General features: G+C 44.0%; 1 protein-coding gene across 1 annotated transcript in view; it reads right to left on the bottom strand.

Annotated features, from left to right (window-relative positions):
- The window catches only part of PPFIA1 (PTPRF interacting protein alpha 1), a 2,891,353-nt gene that overhangs the window by 1,854,087 nt on the left and 1,019,684 nt on the right, over positions 1–17,582 (bottom strand). The window contains exon 9 of the mRNA XM_044082514.1: positions 13,898–14,032. Within this exon, the coding sequence (XP_043938449.1) occupies positions 13,898–14,032 (135 nt within the window). The remainder of the gene's footprint in view (positions 1–13,897; positions 14,033–17,582) is intronic.

Consider the following 17,582-nt stretch of genomic DNA (forward strand, 5'->3'; position numbering starts at 1 on the left):
TAATGCTACTGCTGCCATCGGACATAAACTGACCACTGTGTAGTGACCATCCATCTCATGTAACGCCTGGCTAGCGGTACTAACATTACTGCTGCCATTATTGATCCCAGAGCTTGAAGGACCAGGCAGACTGAAATCATCGCACTGCAGATTAGCTTTTTGACTTGTGAAATTACAATTTGAACTTTCGATAGTGGCAAGGATGCAGTGGTAGTTTTCATATTGAGAATTGCTCTTATAAACTCTAAGCTCTGGGGTAGGCTGCAGATATGATTTCTCGTAGTTTAAGGTTATCCCCAGAAGTGAGCAAGTCTGGAGAACCTGGTCCTTTGCCAGTATGAGTTGATGCCTGGTCACAGCAATAATGAGCCAGTCATCTAAGTATGGAAACACTCAGATTCCCTGCAGTCTGAGATGAGCTACTACTACTGCTATGCATTTGGTAAACACTCTGGGGGCTATGGTGAGTCCAAAGGGCAGTGCTCTGAAATGTTAATGACTGGCTCCCAGCCAGAAGCATAAATACCTTCTGGATCGTCTGTTCATCTTTATTTGACTGTACCTGTCCTGAAGGTCTAGTAAGCACATCCACAAATCCATGCCCAAAAAAGAGAGAATGGACTGAACTGTGACCATCCCAAACTTGATTCTTTGAACTGTCTTGTTTAGGTTGGTGAGATTCAGAACTGGTCTCCAGTCCCCCGTTTAATCTGGCACTAAAAAGAATCTTCAGTAAGTTCCAGATTCTATCAGGTCTGGTGGGATATCTTGGATGACTCTTTAATCTAGCAGCTTTTGTATTTGAACTGCTGCTAGTTCCCTCTGACTGGATGGAACAGCGGGGATTTTTCTTGAGATTGGAGGTGGAAAGGAAAAGGGGATTATATATCTTCTGGAAATAATCCTCAGCACAAAGTGATTTTTGTTATACCTAGTCAGGCTCTCTGGTGCAGGGATAAACATCTCACAACTGGTTCCAGAGGTGGGAAATCGGGCCTCCTTTCAGGAGAGCTGATAGGGTTCGTCAAAGAACAATACTCTGGAACCATGATTCTGCAGGCCACATCTGCCGCATGAATGACAATGTCTATTAAAGTTACCTTCTCTGCCTCTGGGGAAACCTCCTCCATTTGTGTCCTGGAAAGGACCCCAAGACTTTTTGAAGCATATTTCTGACCACCTCGCTGAATCCTTTAAAGGTTCGTTGAGGGGTCGAAAAACACACGCCAATGGCAGACAGGGTCTTTCCATCCTTATCACACCTGGAAAGAGCATCCTTTACCTTGGGGCCAAATAAGGATGTTCTGTCAAGGGGGCACTGACAAAAAAGGACTTGAACGGCCTTGCAAACCCACAAAGGCACATCCAGGCATGTCTCCATATGGAAATGTCTGAACCAACTGACCTTGAGGTTCCCTCTGCTATGTTTGAGATAAACCTCATGGATGAAATGGACTGAAGGATAGTCAGCTGGGAAGTTACAGAGACTTGAACTACCTCAGAAACAGAACCTGAGAGGGTATTTGATAACTATTTAATCAAATCCCTCTGTAATCTTGTAAAATGTGCCCAACAGTTGAGAGACCTCAGCACAAAAGTGGATGAAGTATATACACACTTTCCAAATATGTCCCTTGCCTGTGACTCCCTGTTGGGGGGGCTGGACAGGGGAACTTGCTTCTGCTAGCTCTTTCTTGGTGGCTGCTGCAACCAGCAGCGGGAGCCCCTTTATTCCAGAACTGCCAGTCCGCGGGTGGTGCCATTACCTATCTTGTCTCTTGAGGAATGGATTGGATGGTGTCTGGATCCTTCCATGCCCACCATCAGATCAAGTCAATGAGCTCATAAGCGGGCACATTCACCCAGGAGGTAGAGGGTCCACCATAAAAAAGCCTCTAGTACAGATTCCTCAGATGTCGGGTTGCTGGGCGACCAGCCATCTCTCTGTTTAAGGGTTTCCAAGATGTCTCCAAAGATGACTTATTCAGGAGGTGACCGTGGGGAGCCTTTGCCCTCATCGAAATCTGTCTCTTCAGTGATGGACTCCTCTGGGGAGTCAACGTGGTATTAAGAACTATTACTGTACAAGAAATAAGAGATATTAATGACACTATCTAAAGTGTACAGAAGTACAAGAAATAAGAAAGCAGAAATTCAAGAAAAATACACTCACACGTGTGTGTATATATATATATATATATATATATATATATATATATATATATATATATATATACACACACACACACACATGTGTATGTATGTGTGTGTGTGTGTATATATATATATATATATATATATATATATATATATATACATATATACACAAACACACACACACACACACACACACACACACACACACACACATACAGAGAGAGACAAAGATAGTAAGGCGACGGGTAAGGGATTTATCAGAAAGGGAAATTAGTAAGAATATACACAAGTTTTTAGCACTTATCTTAAGCAAAGCTCGGGATTGTTGGACAACCATCTCTTTTGCTGGAAGCAGCAAACGAGATCCAAGTTAACTGGGGTTGGTGGATTGTGGGTAAGGGAGAAGTCTGACAGTTTTTGGTTGCCATGAGCTTTAGCAATGGCCGAGTCGTACCCGAGGGATTGGATCCTAACCCATCAGTTGAGGACAGAATGAAAACCGACACTGAAGACATTATAAGAGATCTGGGGACACAGGTTGGCAGCAAACTCTTCTTCGATCACCACATTGCCACTGTGGTCAGAAAGTCCTTCTATGTGGCACATCTCATTACCAAGGGTTTTGTATCCAGGAAGAAAGAGGTTATTACCTCTCTCTACTCTTCCCTCATTTGACCAGTCATCAAGTATAATGCCCCATTTGGCATGTACCTCACTAAACCCTGCAACAGCTGGAAAGGCCACAAAAGTACTTCATGAAGAGGAACCTAGGCCTTAAATACATGCCCTACATGGACAGACTCAAAAACTACAGCTGTTCTCCGCCTCATATTGTCTACTAAGAGACGATCTCTGCTTGACTTACAAAGCCATGTCTGACCCAGCCCTATAAGAAATATTACACCTAAAGAAATCCCAATTCCTCCGCATCACATGCTCCAGGGACCTCAACCTCATTACCACAATCAACAGAAAGTACAGTTGTGTACACTTACCATAAATGTAGATGTTTAAGTGTATTCACTGTTGCAGTCATCCCATTTGGGTTATCTGGTAGCAGTAGCCCTCAGTCGGCCTGATTAACAAAGTCTTGGGTCCTGTGTCAGTTGCTGTCTCTTCTTCCATGACGTCAGGTCGTCAGGAGTATAAAACATGCAGCCGACATCATTACATCAATTTTTCTTGCCCCAGATGTCAGGTGCCCCCCTAATGGGAAGCAATTAAATCTATAAATATACAAGGTTATACCTCCAACAAAAAAGCAAATATACCAAAAAGCTTTTAAGCATAGTAAAGGAAAAAAGAGGTATAGCCAAAAGAAGTCAGGGGGCTGGAGGGAGGGTAGCCAAAACTGCAACAGTGAATACACTCGAACATCTACATTTATGGTAAGTGTACATAACTGTACTTTGTTCTTCGTGTTTCACTGTTGCAGTCATCACATTTGGGTAGATTCCCAAAGCTAGGGATGGGAGGAGGAATTTAGATAGCATTAGGACCAGCTATAAGGCCCTGCAAGACTGCAGTGGCAAAGCCAGCTCTGGATTTAGGGAAAATTGGCAAATGGTAATGCTTGTATGTACAGAACTCCAGGTAGCAGCTTCTAGGATGTCCCTGGTTGGTACGCCTCTGAGAAAGGCTGTACAGGTAGATGCAGCCCTGGTTGAGTGGGGTCTGAACCCCTGTGGGATAGGATTTCCATGGTGTTTATAGCAGAAATGAATGCAATGGCCCATCCATTTAGAAATGGTTTGCTTTGAAATAGCCTTCCCCTCTGTCCCTGCAACAAATGTCACCATCAGTTGTTCAGATTTCCTTTGAGGTTTAGTCCTGTCCAAGTAGAATCTAAGTTGTCTGTGCACATCTAAGGAGGGAAGTATCCATTCCCCCTTAGTTCTGTGGATTAGGAAAGAAGGTTGGCAAATTAATTGACTGATTAAGGACCACACTGGATACCACCTTGGTCATGAAAGAGGGATTGATCCTGAGGGACACCCTGTCCGCATGAAAGATGATGAAAGGCTCCACTGCCATAAGGGCCTGTAATTCAGATACGCGTCTTGCTGAAGTGATTGCTAAAAGGAAAGCTGTTTTCCAAGAAAGGAATTTATAATCTGCAGTAGCAGCTGGCTCGAAAGCAGGAAGGGTGAGTTTCTCCAATATAAAGTTAAGTTCCCAGGCTGGAGTTGGAGCTCTCCTGGGTGGTCTTAAATTTTTGGCCCCCTCTGAGGAACTGCTTGAGCAGTGGATGAGAGAAGAGGGGACATTCTGTGTTATAATGAGCTGAAATGGCTGAGGCATGAATTTTTATTGAGGAAAAAGACAGGCCCTTGTGGAGCATCTCAGTTAAGTATTGTAAAATCTGAGGTAAATTGGGCACTGCTGTGCTCATCCCTTGAGACTGGTTCCAGGCACAAAATATTTTCCATTTTTCAGCATAAGATTTTCTAGTACTAGGCCTCCTTGCCTCTAAAATTATATCCATCACTGGTTTACTGAGGGATGGTAAAGGAGAGATTAGGTAATTAGCCAGGCTGCTAGGTTCAGTGTTTGAAGTGGAGGGTGCAGAATCTGGTTCTCCTGCTGAGACAGCAGGGTAGGAGTCTGAGGCAGGTGCCATGGGCCAACAGTGACACACTGCACAAGAGGGGGTACACCAATGTTGGTGTGGCCAGTCTGGTGCAATCAAAATCGTCCTTGGTTTGTCTTGCTTGAACTTTAGTAGTACTTTGGAGAGCAGAGGCAGAGGAGGAAATGCATAAACTGATGGTTTTTCCAGCTGAAGGACAGAGCATCCAATTTCCAAGCTTGTTTGTGGGGAGTCCTTGTGCAGAATTTGTCCAATTGATAGTTCTAGGGGAGGCAAACAGGTCTACATCTGGGCTCCCCCATTTGCTTGTCAACATGTTGAAAATCCTTGGTTCCAGTTTCCACTCGTGTGGGTCCATGAAGTTTCTGCTTAGTCTGTCTGCCACTGTATTTAGTTTTCCTGGCAGGAATTGAGCTTGTAGATGCACTTGGTAGCTCAAAGGCTGTGTTCCTGCAGAGGGGGTAAGAATGTGTACCCCCCTGCTTGTTTATGTACCACATTAACAGAGGTGTTGTCCGTCTTTACCATTAATTGCCCTGGAAGAATGTGGTCCATGGAGGCTGTCAGAGTATTCTGTACAGCTAACATTTCTTTTTGCTTGATATGCAGGTGCATTTGACTTGGGTTCCATTTGCCCTGAATGCACTTCCCTGCCAGGTGAGCCCCCCCATGCATAGTCTGTTAGGGTTTGGCCGGCAGGGGGTAATGTGAATGGTAGTCCCTTGTTTTGGTGGCAGGCCTCTGCCCACCAAAGGAACTCTAGATGTAGGCAAGGTATGATAGGAATCATTGCTTCTAGATCCTGAGAATGTTGACACCAAAGGCTTTTTAGATACCATTGTAGATTCCTCATATGCAGTCTTGCATATGGAATTAGAAGAATTCAGGAGGCCATGAACCCCAAAGGCTTTTAGTATTTGCCTTGCAGATCGCAGAGTTTTTGTGGCCACTTGTTTGAAGTAGGTTGTCAAATTAATTTGTTTCTCTGGCGTGAGGAAAGCCATTTGGGAAGTTGTATTCAAGCTTGCTCCCAGGAATATAATTTGTTGACAGGGTACCAGGTGTGACTTCTTTTCATTTATGGTGCACCCCAGACAAGTTAGCACCCTTTGTACAAAGGCCAGATGATTCAAAAGTATGTCCTGGCTTCTGCCTAAATTTAGACAATCGTCCAGGTATGGGTATATTTGAATATTTCTTTGCCTGCAAAATGCAATGACTGGAGTTAGGCACTTTGTGAATACCCTAAGCGCAGTAGATAAGCCAAAGGGCAGTGCAGAGAACTGATAGTGCGTGTAGCCTGCTTTGAAGCGTAGGTATCTTCTGCAAGATTCCCTGATTGGGATGTGCAGGTATGCTTCCTTTAAATCTAGTGTTGCCAACCAGGCATTTTTGTCTAACATAGGAAGCAACTGGTGAAGAGTCAGCATCTTGAATTTTGGAATCACCAAAAAGGTGTTTAGCGTAGACAGGTCCAAGATAGGACGCCATGAATTGTCTTTTCTGGGTACCAGGAAAAGTCTTGAGTAGAAAGCTTGTCCCTTTTCCTCTTCTGGTACCAAATGAATAGCCCCTATGCGTAAGAGAGAGAGTCCTTGCTTTTGGGCCTCTGCCCACTGATTTAGAGGTAGATACGGCCAACCGCTTGGAATTGGTAACGTGTGGAAGTGAAATCTGTATCCTTGGGACACTATATTTAAAACCCATTTGTCCTGGGTAATGAGTTCCCAGTTCTTTGCATGAAGTGCAATCTTTCCCTCCAAAGGTGCAGTCAGTTGAGAACTGCTTGGAAGTTTTGAAAAGAAGTCATTGAGACATTTTACCATAAGGGGGAGTTTTATTACTCCCAGATTTGGAAGTGGAGGCCCTCCACTGCTTAGTCCTGTGCATCCCCTGGGACTGAAGTCAGGGTGCTCTGCTGGATCTGGGTTTGGACTAAGAAGGTCTGGAAGAGGCTGGAAAGGACAAATTCTTAGAAGGCCAATGCCTACTAAATCATGGAGGTTGTACTTGTAAAAAATATTTAACAGTTTGCATAGATTTGGCTTTTTCCTCCATCTTTTTAAGAACTTCTTCTGCCTTGTTGCCAAACAGGTGGTCCTGATTTAAGGGAGCATCCAGTAATTTTGTTTAACATGATCTGGCAAGGATTGCTCCTTAAGCCAAGCATGCCTTCTAAGTACAGACAGAGTTACAGCAGCCCTGCAAGATTCCTCTAGTGAATCAAAACCACAATGCAAAGTATGTTTACCAACTTGTTCAGCAGAATGCATTAAATCCTGTAAATCCTTATTTTCAGCACAATAAGGAATCAACATCATTTTCTGTTTAAGCAATCCAATAATATCCTGCTGATACTTTAACATGAAATTGGCAATTTAAGGCCCTAACGGCCAATGTTGCAGAAGTGTATACCTTCTTACCCCATCTATCCAGCACCCTGGAGTCTCTATCAGAGGGGGTAGGATTTTTGACAGTAGTAGCTTTAATACCCTTGGGTCCCTGTGGATCCACAGTAGGATTTTTGAAAAGGAACTTGTGAGAGTCAGGAACCCTGTAATATCTATCCGGTTTTCTGGGAGCAGCAGGTAAAGATTTAGGGGCCAAGCTAGATTCAGAAAAGGCATCATCCACAATGTCTAGTACAGGAGGTATAGCTAAAGGCCTGTGCTGGGGCAGGAGTAAGAAATCACTAAGCCTATTTTTAGAATCAGAAAAATCCTGACTTTCACAAAAAAATGCTCCATGAGAGTATGCAAGGTTTCACCAAAAGAAAAATCCTCTGGTGGGAAAAGCAGAAGGAATAGAGTCCTCAGCATCAGAATCCTCATAGGTAGATAAGGGTAAATCCTGGTCAACAGAGGAAACAGAAATTTCAGAATCCTGGTCAGAAGTATCATAAACAAACTCAGTCCTAGGTCTCAGAGGGGGAAGGTTGGCTTCCCCTGATTAAAGTAATAAGGTCTTCAGCCATTCTTATCATTTGTTTTTTAGGCATGCAATCTGGGCATCAGTTATCTAGGCATGGTTCGAGTTTCAGGCCTTGAAGAAGATGGCATCGGTTTATATGCAAGTCAGTAGGCCTGAATACACCCTCAGAAGCTGGTGCCTGCACAGCGGCTCCGGACCCATCCAAGGTAGAGACATCCGCAGGTTCCACAGTTGAAGCATCTCGCGGCATACTGAACTCTGAATGGGTCTCAGTAGAGGCCTGCGAATCTGAAGTAGCGGGTATCAGGGGCTGCGAAAGTGCCTCACTGAGTACTGGCAAACTGGCGACTGGCTTAGGAGAAGCGTCGTTGGCAGCTTTGGACATAGGCAGTCTGTCTCTGTCTTTATCTTTTTTTTGTAATGTCGGTAGTCGGATGGCTACCCGAAGACATATCAGGATAATTGAACCCAGCACCAAAATATTTAGAAGTGAAAATATACCGACGATGGATAGTTCGTGGTTTACATAAGGCACAAAACCAACCGCGAGGTACGTCGTGGTCAGAGTCTAGGCAAGGAATACAGTATGAATGAAAATCTTTATGAGGTATTTGCTTTCCACAAGAAATGTAATTATTTACTTTTACTGACATTGGTTTAGAGCAAGAAAAAGTTTCCCCAACGGAGTACTTAGCTTTTAGTTGAAGACTTTGGTTCTGAAACTCGAAAACGAAAATTTCAGGAGTCGGCCGACCGACACTTGCGGACTGCTTCTGCTTCAAGCACCACATGGCAAGAAAGACTGATGTAATGACGTCGGCTGCATGTTTTATACCAGACGACCTGACATCACGGAAGAGACAGCAACCGACGCAGGACCAAGACTTTGTTATTAGGCTGACTAAGGGCTACTGCAAGCAGATAACCCAAATATGTTGACTGCAACAGTGAAACACGAAGAACATCATGCTGGAGGGACAGCTTCATAACCCAGAGACTGCCCATGCTCTGGATTAGACTTCCCATACATGTCAAGCAGAGCACCTCACTGGCCCTTTTCAAGAGAAATCTTGATGAGTGAAAGGGAAATATAAAGTTCACCCCAGGGATCACTCCAGTGGCTCTACTTGACAGAGGCACCGGGAACTAACGGCGGCATGATGCCAGGGCACTTCTATGGGCTAGGCTTGTAAAGGCTCCAGGGCCGTTGGCCTAGTACACACCTATGAACATCACACAGCATTTTTACTAAATTTTAAGGAATATACAAAAGGTTTTGAAAGGTGGATAAGGATGATGTTCATATATACATTCAAACTATATTACAGCATAACCTTGGTCCTCGAACATACATGTTCTGCAGCATATCCCCTACATCTGAAGTCTCAGCGGTTTTCACCTTGCTCCTAAAGGTTTTTCTGAAATGTAGCCCAAACATCTGAAGTCTCAGCGTGTTCTTCCTAAGGTTTACATTATACACCTTCCTTATTGTTGTGCAGCATGTTCTTAGCTGGTCAGCTTTCTTCCTCTGTCTATATCCATTGAAATCACGTGAGAATCAGCCACCAAGTTCTTGTACAAATATTTGAATTTCTCTTCCACACTACAGAAATTGTATGGCTTCCTGGGTACCCGTGACTAAGTCAGGCTCTAAAGAGTCTAAAGAGCACCCAAAGGCATCCTTGAATGCTTGAGTTACTGCAGGAGTGGCTGTAGGTTTAGGTTCTTCAGTACCGAGCAAAATTAAGTATTTTTTGGCAGCTGGAAAGTTCTTTCCCCTACTTATTTATGTGCCCCCTACCTCTGAGCAGTAATTAGTGCCTAAAGACAAATATTGATCATTATTAGTGTCATAGGTAGGTTTATGTGCCCCCTACCTCTGAGCAGTAATTAGTGCCTAAAGACAAATATTGATAATTATTAGTGTCATAGGTAGGTTTATGTGCCCCCTACCTCTGAGCAGTAATTAGTGCCTAAAGACAAATATTGATCGTTATTAGTGTCATAGGTAGGTTTATGTGCCCCCTACCTCTGAGCAGTAATTAGTGCCTAAAGACAAATATTGATCGTTATTAGTGTCATAGGTAGGTTTATGTGCCCCCTACCTCTGAGCAGTAATTAGTGCCTAAAGACAAATATTGATCGTTATTAGTGTCATAGGTAGGTTTATGCGCCCCCTACCTCTGAGCAGTAATTAGTGCCTAAAGACAAATATTGATCGTTATTAGTGTCATAGGTAGGTTTATGCGACCTACCTCTGAGCAGTAATTAGTGCCTAAAGACAAATATTGATCGTTATTAGTGTCATAGGTAGGTTTATGTGCCCCCTACCTCTGAGCAGTAATTAGTGCCTAAAGACAAATATTGATCGTTATTAGTGTCATAGGTAGGTTTATGCCCCTACCTCTGAGCAGTAATTAGTGCCTAAAGACAAATATTGATCGTTATTAGTGTCATAGGTAGGTTTATGTGCCCCTACCTCTGAGCAGTAATTAGTGCCTAAAGACAAATATTGATCGTTATTAGTGTCATAGGTAGGTTTATGCGCCCCCTACCTCTGAGCAGTAATTAGTGCCTAAAGACAAATATTGATCGTTATTAGTGTCATAGGTAGGTTTATGTGCCCCCTACCTCTGAGCAGTAATTAGTGCCTAAAGACAAATATTGATCATTATTAGTGTCATAGGTAGGTTTATGTGGGCCTACCTCTGAGCAGTAATTAGTGCCTAAAGACAAATATTGATCGTTATTAGTGTCATAGGTAGGTTTATGTGCCCCCTACCTGTGAGCAGTAATTAGTGCCTAAAGACAAATATTGATCGTTATTAGTGTCATAGGTAGGTTTATGTGGCCCTACCTCTGAGCAGTAATTAGTGCCTAAAGACAAATATTGATCGTTATTAGTGTCATAGGTAGGTTTATGTGCCCCCTACCTCTGAGCAGTAATTAGTGCCTAAAGACAAATATTGATCGTTATTAGTGTCATAGGTAGGTTTATGTGCCCCCTACCTCTGAGCAGTAATTAGTGCCTAAAGACAAATATTGATCGTTATTAGTGTCATAGGTAGGTTTATGTGCCCCCTACCTCTGAGCAGTAATTAGTGCCTAAAGACAAATATTGATCATTATTAGTGTCATAGGTAGGTTTATGTGCCCCTACCTCTGAGCAGTAATTAGTGCCTAAAGACAAATATTGATCATTATTAGTGTCATAGGTAGGTTTATGTGCCCCCTACCTCTGAGCAGTAATTAGTGCCTAAAGACAAATATTGATCGTTATTAGTGTCATAGGTAGGTTTATGTGCCCCCTACCTCTGAGCAGTAATTAGTGCCTAAAGACAAATATTGATCGTTATTAGTGTCATAGGTAGGTTTATGTGGCCCTACCTCTGAGCAGTAATTAGTGCCTAAAGACAAATATTGATCATTATTAGTGTCATAGGTAGGTTTATGTGCCCCCTACCTCTGAGCAGTAATTAGTGCCTAAAGACAAATATTGATCATTATTAGTGTCATAGGTAGGTTTATGTGCCCCCTACCTCTGAGCAGTAATTAGTGCCTAAAGACAAATATTGATCGTTATTAGTGTCATAGGTAGGTTTATGTGGCCCTACCTCTGAGCAGTAATTAGTGCCTAAAGACAAATATTGATCGTTATTAGTGTCATAGGTAGGTTTATGTGCCCCCTACCTCTGAGCAGTAATTAGTGCCTAAAGACAAATATTGATCGTTATTAGTGTCATAGGTAGGTTTATGTGCCCCCTACCTCTGAGCAGTAATTAGTGCCTAAAGACAAATATTGATCGCTATTAGTGTCATAGGTAGGTTTATGTGCCCCCTACCTCTGAGCAGTAATTAGTGCCTAAAGACAAATATTGATCGCTATTAGTGTCATAGGTAGGTTTATGTGCCCCCTACCTCTGAGCAGTAATTAGTGCCTAAAGACAAATATTGATCGTTATTAGTGTCATAGGTAGGTTTATGTGCCCCCTACCTCTGAGCAGTAATTAGTGCCTAAAGACAAATATTGATCGTTATTAGTGTCATAGGTAGGTTTATGTGCCCCCTACCTCTGAGCAGTAATTAGTGCCTAAAGACAAATATTGATCGTTATTAGTGTCATAGGTAAGGGAAATCCAGCTGGGCAAGGAGATCAAGCCACCCTTCTCTTCAACATCCAATTCAAATAATGTACCACACGTGGCTCTTACTGGGGAAGCTATCCAAAGTGTGGGAAATTCACCCAGGAAGGTGAGGGGGAGTTGTCTGCCATGCCACTACACATTCTTCAGTGAAATGTTGAAAGTGGAAAAAAGAATGAGCCAATACAGGGGCCAGTAGGACTGATGTGTTCGACACCAGGGCTACTGAAATGGAAAAAAACAATGAGCCAAGACAGGGGCCAGTGGGACTAATGTGCAGGACATAATGGCTACTGCCTGCATGCTAGTGGTCTGGATGGCTTATGTTTATTTCTAGTGGTCTGGATGGCTTATGTTTATTTCTTCAAAAAACACAAAAAACATGCATGGTTTCCATCCAACAAAGGACAGTAGCTTCTAGAAGTCTGAGGCACAAGCTGGCGGTCTGCAGACACCTGGGATCTGGCTGGGAACTAAGTACGCCATGGCAAGCCTGAAAGGCCTGTATCCCACTGATGGGCTAAGATGAGGCATCAACACCTGGTGACACCGAATGGGTGACAGAGTAGGGGGCTGACAAATCTGCAGCACTTCAAGGATAAGCCCTCTAACTTTCACAGTACTGATGTGGGTGCAAAAATCTGCACCTCTTCAAGGTCATTCCCTCAAAAGCAACATGCACTCTGCCTACACATTGCTATGAATAGTAGCTTACCTATTTTTCTTGACACTGGGATGTGCTGTCTACTTTTTCTGAAGGCGATTCTCTCTCATTATGCTATAGATAAAAAGTAAATTACAGACTGCCCACTGTAAGGTCTTTATATTAAACAAAACACACTTCAAAGAATCGGAGACTCTCAAAAGCACAACAGACCATGAAAGTCCTTCAATGCTATCTGCTTGGCCACAATCATTCTTGTTTGTAGTACTCCTCTGTGAAATTACCAGTCTCAGAAAGATTTATTTTACTTCATGTTTAATTTGCTGACAGGGGTACAGTTCTGATCTCAACGGACCAATTCCAGTCTCAGCCAGCAGAGCTCCAAATCACAATCAAAAAGCTCTAAACCAGAACATTAACACTATACAAGATACTGGAAAAAAGTCCAGCTGATACTTACACAGCCCAAGAGGTCACCTGGATGATACCAGTGAACTGACTTCCAGTCGTTTATGCTGAAAAAACTAAAAATGGCACAGGCATCTTACTCCCCCTTCATACTGTATACCCTACCAAAGTCCACCATGTAGGACAGGCTGGCCTTGCACAGAGGATGTTTGGATGCCTGCTCACATTTTAGGATGTAGGACAGGCTGGCCTTGCACAGGGGATGTTTGGATGCCTGCTCACATTTTAGGATGTAGGACAGGCTGGCCTTGCACAGGGATGTTTGGATGCCTGCTCACATTTTAGGATGTAGGACAGGCTGGCCTTGCACAGGGGATGTTTGGATGCCTGCTCACATTTTAGGATGTAGGACAGGCTGGCCTTGCACAGGGGATGTTTGGATGCCTGCTCACATTTTAGGATGTAGGACAGGCTGGCCTTGCACAGGGGATGTTTGGATGCCTGCTCACATTTTAGGATGTAGGACAGGCTGGCCTTGCACAGGGGATGTTTGGATGCCTGCTCACATTTTAGGATGTAGGACAGGCTGGCCTTGCACAGGGGATGTTTGGATGCCTGCTCACATTTTAGGTATGCTTTTGCAGCACTGAGCTTACAAAGAACATCTTAGATGAGAGAGATGGAGATAATGAACAGAAAAGGAAGTAGTAAGAATATGTAAACTAGATAAAACAGAAATGGGACCTACAGAAAATCAGAACAGTGTTATTTAAAAATTAACACAACTAAGCGTTTGATGTTGGAATAATGGCTAAGGTGTTTATCTTACATGCACAAGGTACAGGGTTTGTTTCTAAAATAAGAATTGGCTAGACTTAAAATAGCCCACAAGGGCACTTAGCATAGTACTAACTTACATTAACACAGAAAGTGATATGCATGTGTTTGTGCATACTTGGCTGCACTAGCCTTCAAATCTCTGTCATTGGCTGTGCCAAGGCTCACCTTGCTTAATGCTGCCACTCTCTGTGCCAGTTCAGCTTCTACCTCAGGAAGTGTTTCAGCCTTCCGCAGAGTCTGTTGTAACTTCTGTTCTGCAAGTTCTAATCGTTCCTGTAGAAATCGATTCTTCTCATCAGACTAGGAAATGTCAAAAAGAAAAACAATTAGTCTGATTTCTACATTATCTGGCACAGTTAGCAGCAGCAGAAACAGGACATATAAACTGTTCAAGCTGCTGTTTTTTTCCTCCGGTGAACGCTAACCACTGACATCATGCCTGTGAATGTGCATTACACACATGGTACAGAACTTTCATACAAGCCTACAAAAGTCATGCAGTCTGTTTAGCTGTTTGCAGCTAGAAGCCCAACACAAAAACAGTGCATGACGTATACAAGTAACCAAATACTACAACAGTAGAACAAGTACGAGAAACATGGAATAAACCTTTGTGTGATGACAGTACAAAAACTCAGTGAACAGCACTATATACCACACACACACACATACACACACTGCAACAAGGGGAAAGAAGGGCAGGAAACCTCACTATTATAGTAACTTTTACCTGAAAACTATTACGATAAACATCTTACACAAGGGTACTACCTTTTTTAGGGAAGGACACTAGTAAATCACCATATATGAATAGCATCCAAAGCAGCAGTGTGCAGTCTGCATCAGCAGTGCGCAGTCTACAGCAGCAGTGTGCAGTCTACAGCAGCAGTGTGCAATCTACAGGAGCAGTGCGCAATCTACAGGAGCAGTGCGCAATCTACAGGAGCAGTGCGCAGTCTGCAGCAGCAGTGATCAATCTACAGGAGCAATGCGCAGTCTGCAGCAGCAGTGTGCAATCTACAGCAGCAGAGTGCAATCTACAGTAACTTCTGAGCACAACTGTGTGAACATTGGTTGTAATTCACTGCTGAAGTACGGACTCAGAGAATGATTCCCAGAGCTAGCATAATCTGGTGACTGGTTAGTGACATGTTGAGGGGAAATCTTCCCTGCTGCATAGCTGTTGTGAACCTTGCAATGGCCCTGAACAAGGTCCCCACGTTGTAATGTCTGGTAAAAATGTGAAGAGATGACTGGGTTGTTGCTTCCAGAATGGCCTGAGTGAAAATCCATCTTTGGAAAACTCTGGTATCTGCTGTAGCCCTGAAAGAGTGGGCCCTGACCATATTAGAGAATGGTTTACCATAGTAAATGGTAGCAAAAGGCAATGCAGATGGCACTCTTTCTCTTTGCAAAGGCAACAAAAAAGTTACTCAGCTCTCTTGCATGATTTTATCCTGTCCAAATAGAACAGTTAGTTATGTACTCACCATAACGATCAATGTATGTGGTCCATCTCGCCTACATTCCTTACTCATGGGGTTCGGAGCCGAGAATCAGCTCCAACTCAGCCAAATTTCTCTAGCACGAAGTCTGTAATTGGCTGGGCTATCCCGGTATCCCAAGATGCACCTTGCCCTAGCCCCAGATCTTGTTTGCAATCATACCAATCATGACCCATACTCAATCAACACTGGAAGAAATTCCAGCCAGATAAGGGAAAAAATTCACTGACCTTGAAGAGTCCACAGAGTCAATATTCCTCCAAATCTTCTAGGAAGGAGGCAGGTGGGAGGGTATGTACTAATGTAGGCGAGATGGACCACATACATCGATCGTTATGGTGAGTACATAACTAACTGATGTTATGTGGTCCTATCTCGCCTACATTCCTTACTCACGGGACAGTGTCCCCAGCACCTCTATCCTGGGAGGCTCATAGAAAGATACTCCTGAGAATCGTGGAACCAAAGGAAGCTCGGCCCCTAGAAGCCACGTCCAGCTTGTAATGAGTAATAAAAGTGTTGGGAGAGGCCCAAGTGGTCACAGCACAAATATCATCCAAGGAAAGCCTAGCATGGAAAGCTATTGATGTAGACATAGCCCTGGTAGAATGAGCCTTGACAGGAAAGGGTAAAGTTCTGCCTGCTGACGAGTAGATGAATGAAATACAATCTTTGATCCATTTAGAAATTGTGCACTTGGAAATAGGACAACCTGCCCTGTTTTCTGAAAAGGACACAAACAGTTGATCAGATTTCCTAACATGCTTAGTCCTATGCAAATAAAATCTCAGTTGTCTGTGCACATCCAACTGATGAAACCTGAACTCTGCTTTATTGGAAAAGTTCGGAAAGAACACTGGTAGCTCAATAGATTGATGGAGTTTGACAGTGGATGACACCTTCGGAAGGAAGGAAGGGTTAAGCCTCAGGGAAACTCTGTCCTTATGAAAGATCAAATACGGAGGTTTAATGGGCAAAGCTTGAAGTTCTGATACCCTCCTGGCCGATGTAATGGCTATCACTAAAGCCGTCTTCCAAGATAAGAATTTTAAGTCACAAGTGGCAGCCGGTTCAAAGGGTGGTGACATAATAGCTTGTAGCACAAGGTTCAGGTCCCATGGCAGTACAGGTTCTGAAACAGGGGGACGAAGTAACCAAGCGCCTTTTAGAAAGGCTTTACAGAGTTTGTGGCCCATAAGAGAGGGCTCGTAAGAGGTGTGAAAATTGCAGCCAACTGTACTTTAATGGTAGCGGGCGCAGAGCCCTGATGGAACAACATGGCTAAAAAATCTAAGACCGATGGAATTGGGGCTGTGAAGGGGTCCAAACCTTGGACCTGAGCCCAAATAGAGAATCTTCTCCATTTGCTGGAATAAATCTTCCTGGTGGAAGACATGTGAGAAGAAGACAAGATGTGCACCACTTCAGGTGAAAAGGAATGTCGTCTGACTAGCGACGGAAGTGGAGCAGCCAGGCTGTCAACCTGAGAGTTCGCAGGGATGGATGAAGTTGTCCTGACATGTGAATCAGGAGGTCTGGCACTGTGTCCAGAGTCTGCGGACGGTCCAGTGAGTAGCGTTGAAGAAATGGGAACCATACTTGTTGAGGCCAGTGTGGAGCAATAAGGATCATCCTGCTTCCCAAGGATATGGCTTTCTGTATCACTCTTGGTAACAGAGGAAACAGAGGGAAAGCGTAGACCAGACCGGGGGGCCAATCGTGAGCTAGAGCTTCCCTGGGTGACTCCCCCTGTGGGGGGATCAGAGTGAAGTACTTGCTGCATTTGGCATTGAGGGGGCTGGCGAAGAGATCGCAGCAAGGCTGACCTCACCTTTTGAAGATCTGAACCGCCACTCGGTTGTTCAGGGACCAATCGTGAGGCATCAGAATAGCTCTGCATAGCCTGTCCGCTATTACGTTAGACTTCCCCGGAATGTGCTTTGCCACCAGAAACTGTTAGGAAGACACTGCCCACTGCCACACTCGCATGGCCTCTCTGCAGAGGGGCTAAGATTTGATTCCCCCTTGCTTGTTCAGGTACCACACTACGGACATGTTGTCCGAGTGAATTGCAATCGTTCCCAGAGGTAGAGAGTCTTGGAGTGCTCGCAACACCAGAAACACCGCTCTCATCTCCAGAACACTGATGTGCAAGTGTATCTCATGATCTTGTCAGGTGCCTTGGACCGTCCTGCCTAGATAATGCCCCCCCACCCCATCTGGGAGGCGTCCGTGGTCACCGTGGCCACTGGAGACATAGGAATCAAGCTCCTTCCTCTGTCCAGATTAGAGGAGCATAGCCACCAGAGGAGGTCCTGTTTGCATCGTTCCGTGAGAAGTATCAG

Source organism: Protopterus annectens, chromosome 9.part0 (assembly GCF_019279795.1).
Source record: "Protopterus annectens isolate FY-2018-M chromosome 9.part0, PAN1.0, whole genome shotgun sequence".
In the NCBI taxonomy this organism is placed as follows: domain Eukaryota; kingdom Metazoa; phylum Chordata; order Ceratodontiformes; family Protopteridae; genus Protopterus; species Protopterus annectens.